This window comes from Pristiophorus japonicus, chromosome 23 (assembly GCF_044704955.1).
Source record: "Pristiophorus japonicus isolate sPriJap1 chromosome 23, sPriJap1.hap1, whole genome shotgun sequence".
In the NCBI taxonomy this organism is placed as follows: domain Eukaryota; kingdom Metazoa; phylum Chordata; class Chondrichthyes; family Pristiophoridae; genus Pristiophorus; species Pristiophorus japonicus.
The window spans coordinates 8122834-8129248 of NC_091999.1; the positions used below are offsets into that span (position 1 = coordinate 8122834).

The window sequence follows — 6415 nt, forward strand, 5'->3', positions numbered from 1 at the left end:
CAATTGGGTCACTCCTCCCCGAGGGACGAGGGTCAGGGCGCTGGGGATCCTAGGTTTTCATCGGCCCCTCTCCCCTCGGATGTTTCCAGAAGCATCGGCGGGGGGGTGGGGGGTTTGTGCTACGTTGAGTCGAGTTCAGGAGCCGGAACAGGCAGGGAGCTGTCTGCCATCTGCGGTCCAGCGTAGTGAGGGGGGGGGGGGGCCGGGTGTTTAAAGACATGTCGCTTAGTCCACTCCCTACATCCTGCCAACTTCCTCACACCCAGCGGGTGTCCATTGCGTGGGCTGTTGTGGTCATCGTCCAGTGCTGAGCGAGCGAGAGAGACGGGGGGAGGGGGCAGGGAAGCTGGGAGGAAGAGAGGGAGATTGGGGAGGGGAAGGGAGGGAGGTGCGGGGGGAGGGGAGGGAGGGAGGTGCAGGGGGAGGGGAGGGAGGGAGGGAGGTGGTGCGGGGGGGAGGGAGGGAGGTGCGGGGGGAGGGAGGGCGGTGCGGGGGGAGGGAGGAGAGAGGGGAGGGGAGGCGGGAGGGGAGGAGGGAGGAGGGAGGGGGAGGGGACGGGGGGAGGGAGGAGGGAGGGAGAGAGTGGAGGGAGAGGAGGGAGGGAGAGAGGGGACGGGGGGGAGGGAGGAAGGAGAGAGGAAGGAGGGAGGGAGAGAGGGGAGGGAGGGAGGTGCGGGGAGGGGAGGGGAGGGAGGGAGGGGAGGGGGAGGGGAAGGAGAGGAGGGAGGGAGAGAGGGGAGGTGCGGGGGAGGGGAGGGAGGGAGAGGAGGGGGAGGGGAGGGAGGGAGGGGAGGGAGGGAGAGAGGGGAGGTGCGGGGGAGGGAGGTGCAGGGGGAGAGGAGGAGAGAGGGGAGGGGAGGGGAGGCAGGAGGGAGGGGACGGGGGGAGGGAGGAGGGAGGGAGAGAGTGGAGGGAGAGGAGGGAGGGAGAGAGGGGACGGGGGGGGGGGGAGGGGGGAGGGAGGAGGGAGGGAGGGAGGGGAGGTGCGGGGGAGGGGAGGGAGGGAGGGGAGGGAGAGGGAGGGAGGGAGAGAGGGGAGGTGCGGGGGAGGAGGTGCAGGGGGAGAGGAGGGAGGGGAGGTGCGGGGGAGGGAGGTGCGGGGGAGAGGAGGGAGGAGGGAGGGAGGGAGGGAGGTGCGGGGGAGGGAGGTGCGGGGGAGAGGAGGGAGGAGGGAGGGAGGGAGGGAGGGGAGGTGCGGGGGAGGGAGGTGCGGGGGAGAGGAGGGAGGAGGGAGGGAGGGAGGGGAGGTGCGGGGGAGGGAGGGAGGTGCGGGGGGGAGGGAGGGAGGAGGGGGAAATGGAAGGGTGCTCCTCACTCATGGCTCCTCACTCATGGCCTCCGCTGGGCGCGTGTTGAGGACGGAGAGTTATCGAGCTGCCCAAGGTCCCTGGGCTGGAGGAGCCGGTGTCCGACATGGTCCCTCTCCCCCTCGCCCCCGGTGTCCGACATGGTCCCTCTCCCCCTCGCCCCCGATGTCCGACATGGTCCCTCTCCCCTCGCCCCCGGTGTCCGACATGGTCCCTCTCCCCCTCCGCCTGTCCCCACATGGTCCCTCTCCCCTCGCCCGGTGTCCGACATCGCTCCCTTCTGTCGACTACTTGCTGGCGAAGAATGCTCCCAGCGTCAGGAAGGCTCCGACCGCCATCGCTCCCGTGACCACCGTCTTCATCGAGGACCAGTAACCCTCCTCATCTTCCGGGACTCAGCTGCTGCACCATCCCTACAGCAAGACGAACTTCCCCTGGGGAGGGGGCCAGGAGAAAATATACGTCAACACTCGGCAACGACTCAAAGCCAGGGCAACCTCATAAAGACTTGCCTTCATATAGCGCCTCTCACGACCACCCAACGGCTCAAAGCGCTTTTACAGCCAATGAAGTACTTTGTGGAGTGTGCTCACTGTTGCATTGTGGGAAACACGGCAGACAATTTGCGCACAGCAAGATCCCACACACAGCAATGTGATAATGACCTCAGTACTGCCCCTCCGACAGTGCGGGCTCCCTCAGTAGCCCCTCCGACAGTGCGGGGCTCCCTCAGTACTGCCCCTCCGACAGTGCGGGGCTCCCTCAGTACTGCCCCTCCGACAGTGCGGCGCTCCCTCAGTACTGCCCCTCCGACAGTGCGGCGCTCCCTCAGTACTGCCCCTCCGACAGTGCGGCGCTCCCTCAGTACCGCCCCTCCACAGTGCGGCACTCCCTCAGTGCTGCCCTCCGACAGTGCGGCACTCCTCAGTACTGCCCCTCCGACAGTGCGGCGCTCCCTCAGTACTGCTCCTCCCACAGTGCAGCGCTCCCTCAGTACTGCCCCTCCGACAGTGCGGCACACCCTCAGTACTGCCCCTCCGACAGTGCGGCGCTCCCTCACTACTGCCCCTCCGACAGTGCGGCGCTCCCTCAGTACTGCCCCTCCGACAGTGCGGCGCTCCCTCAGTACTGCCCCTCCGACAGTGCGGCGCTCCCTCAGTACTGCCCCTCCGACAGTGCGGCACTCCCTCAGTACTGCCCCTCCGACAGTGCGGCACTCCCTCAGTACTGCCCCTCCGACAGTGCGGGGCTCCCTCAGTACTGCCCCTCCGACAGTGCGGTACGCCCTCACTACTGCCCCTCCGACAGTGCGGCGCTCCCTCAGGACCGCCCCTCCGACAGTGCGGCACTCCCTCAGTACTGCACTGGGAGTGTCAGCCGAGATTTTTGTGCTCAAGTTCGTGGAGTGGGACTTGGACCCACGACCCTCGACTCCGAGGCCAGAGTACTGCCCACTGAGTCACGGCTCACACAACAGCAACTTTCAGAAGAGGATCGCAGAAATCGACACGCGACCCACCACCTACAACACTCACTCCTCCACCACCTACAACACCACTCCCTCCACCACCTACACACACACTCCCTCCACCACCTCAACACTCACTCCCTCCACACCTTCAACACTCACTCCCTCCACCACCTACAACACTCACTCCCTCCACCACCTACAACACTCACTCCCTCCACCACCTCCAACACTCACTCCCTCCACCACCTCCAACACTCACTCCCTCCACCACCTACAACACTCACTCCCTCCACCACCTCCAACACTCACTCCCTCCCACCACCTCCAACACTCACTCCCTCCACCACCTCCAACACTCACTCCCTCCACCACCTTCAACACTCACTCCCTCCACCACCTTCAACACTCACTCCCTCCACCACCTACAACACTCACTTCCTCCACCACCCTCAACACTCACTTCCTCCACCACCCTCAACACTCACTCCCTCCACCACCCTCAACACTCACTCCCTCCACCACCCTCAACGCTCACTCCCTCCACCACCTACACACTCACTCCCTCCACCACCTTCAACACTCACTCCCTCCACCACCTACAACACTCACTCCCTCCACCACCCTCAACACTCACTCCCTCCACCACCCTCAACACTCACTTCCTCCACCACCCTCAACGCTCACTCCCTCCACCCACCTACAACACTCACTCCCTCCACCACCTTCAACACTCACTCCCTCCACCACCTACAACACTCACTCCCTCCACCACCTACAACACTCACTCCCTCCACCACCTTCAACACTCACTCCCTCCACCACCTACAACACTCACTCCCTCCACCACCTTCAACACTCACTCCCTCCACCACCTACAACACTCACTCCCTCCACCACCTACAACACTCACTCCCTCCACCACCTACAACTCACTCCCTCCACCACCTACAACACTCACTCCCTCCACCACCTACAACACTCACTCCCTCCACCACCTTCAACACTCACTCCTCCACCACCTTCAACACTCACTCCCTCCACCACCTCCAACACTCACTCCCTCCACCACCGGCGCCCCCTGGCTGCAGTGTGCACCGTCTACAAGATGCACCGCGGCAACTCGCCAAGGCTTCTTCGGCAGCACCTCCAAACCCGCGGCCTCTACCACCTAGAGGGACAAGGGCAGCAGGTCCATGGGAACACCACCCCCTCCACGTTCCCCTCCCAGTCACACACCATCCCTCGACTTGGGAAATATATCGGCCGTTCCTTCATCGTCGCTGGGTCACAATCCTGGAACTCCCTCCTAACAGCACTGTGGGAGCACCTTCAACCACACGGACTGCAGCGGTTCAAGAAGCGGCTCACCACCACCTTCTTCAATACGATCGCGGCTGATCCGATCATGGACTCAGCTCCACTTCCCGCCCGCTCCCCATAACCCTTCACTCCCTTATCGCTCAAAAATCTGTCTATCTCCACCTTAAATATATTCAATGACCCAGCCTCCACAGCTCTCTGGGGCAGAGAATTCCACAGATTTACAACCCTCTGAGAGAAGAAATTCCTCCTCATCTCAGTTTTAAATGGGCGGCCCCTTATTCTGAGACCATGCCCCCTAGTTCTAGTCTCCCCCATCAGTGGGAACATCCTCTCTGCATCCACCTTGTCGAGCCCCCTCATAATCTTATACGTTTCAATAAGATCACCTCTCATTCTTCTGAACTCCAATGAGTAGAGGCCCAACCTCCTCAACCTTTCCTCATAAGACAACCCCCTCATCTCCGGAATCAACCGAGTGAACCTTCTCTGAACTGCCTCCAAAGCAAGTATATCCTTCCTTAAATACGGAGACCAAAACTGCACGCAGTACTCCAGGTGTGGCCTCACCAATCCCCTGTATAACTGGAGCAAGACTTCCCTGCTTTTATACTCCATCCCCTTTGCAATAAAGGCCAAGATACCATTGGCCTTCCTGATCACTTGCTGTACCTGCAGACTAATCTTTTGTGTTTGATGCACAAGGACCCCCAGGTCCCGCTGTACTGCGGCACTTTGCAATCTTTCTCCATTTAAATAATAACTTATTCTGTGATTTTTTTTCTGCCAAAGTGCATGACCTCACACTTTCCCACATTATACTCCATCTGCCAAATTTTTGCCCACTCACTGAGCCTGTCTGTGTCCTTTTGCAGATTTTTTGTGTCCTCCTCACACATTGCTTTTCCTCCCATCTTTGTATCGTCAGCAAACTTGGCTACGTTACACTCAGTCCCTTCTTCCAAGTCGTTAATATAGATTGTAAATAGTTGGGGACCCAGCACTGATCCCTGCGGCACCCCACTAGTTACTGGTTGCCAACCCGAGAATGACCCATTTATCCCGACTCTCTGTTTTCTGTGAGTTAGCCAATCCTCTATCCATGCTAATATATTACCCCCAACCCCGTGAACCTTTATCTTGTGCAGTAACCTTTTATGTGGCACCTTGTCAAATGCCTTCTGGAAGTCTAAATACATCACATCCACAGGTTCCCCCTTTATCCACCCTGTTCGTTACATCCTCAAAGAATTCCAGCAAATTTGTCAAACATGACTTCCCTTTCATAAATCCATGCTGACTCTGCCTGACTGAATTTTGCTTTTCCAAATGTCCTGCTACTGCTTCTTTAATAATGGACTCCAACATTTTCCCACCCACAGATGTTAGGCTAACTGGTCTATAGTTTCCTGCTTTCTGTCTGCCTCCTTTTTTAAATAAGGGCGTTATAACTGTAGCAGGACTTCCCTGCTTTTATACTCCATCCCCTTTGCAATAAAGGCCAAGATACCATGGGTACTTGTGCATGAAACACAAAAGGTTAGTCTGCAGGTACAGCAAGAGATCAGGAAGGCCAATGGTATCTTGGCCTTTATTGCAAAGGGGATGGAGTATAAAAGCAGGGAAGTCTTGCTCCAGTTATACAGGGTATTGGTGAGGCCACACCTGGAGTACTGCGTGCAGTTTTGGTCTCCGTATTTACGAAAGGATATACTTACATTGGAGGCAGTTCAGAGAAGGTTCACTCGGTTGATTCCGGGGATGAGGGGGTTGACTTATGAGGAAAGGTTGAGGAGGTTGGGCCTCTACTCATTGGAGTTCAGAAGAATGAGAGGTGATCTTATCGAAACGTATCAGATTATGAGGGGGCTCGACAAGGTGGATGCAGAGAGGATGTTTCCACTGATGGGGGAGACTAGAACTAGGGGGCATGGTCTTAGAATAAGGGGCCGCCCATTTAAAACTGAGATGAGGAGGAATTTCTTCTCTCAGAGGGTTGTAAATCTGTGGAATTCTCTGCCCCAGAGAGCTGTGGAGGCTGGGTCATTGAATATATTTAAGGTGGGGATAGACAGATTTTTGAGCGATAAGGGAGTGAAGGGTTATGGGGAGCGGGCGGGGAAGTGGAGCTGAGTCCATGATCGGATCAGCCATGGTCGTATTAAATGGCGGAGCAGGCTCGAGGGGCCGAATGGCCGACTCCTGCTCCTATTTCTGATGTTCTTAAGTTATGTTCAAAAAGACGGCAAAGAGGAGGTGGGAGAGAAAACATAGAAAATAGGTGCAGGAGGAGGCCATTCGGCCCTTCGAGCCTGCA

General features: G+C 58.2%; 1 protein-coding gene across 1 annotated transcript in view; it reads right to left on the reverse strand.

Annotated features, from left to right (window-relative positions):
- Nucleotides 1-1641: 1641 nt before the first annotated feature.
- Nucleotides 1642-6415, reverse strand: part of LOC139235295 (bcl-2-like protein 2) — a 9444-nt gene continuing 4670 nt past the window's right edge. The window contains exon 3 of the mRNA XM_070866439.1: nucleotides 1642-1741. Coding sequence (XP_070722540.1) covers nucleotides 1721-1741 — 21 coding nt within the window. The 3' untranslated portion in view covers nucleotides 1642-1720. The remainder of the gene's footprint in view (nucleotides 1742-6415) is intronic.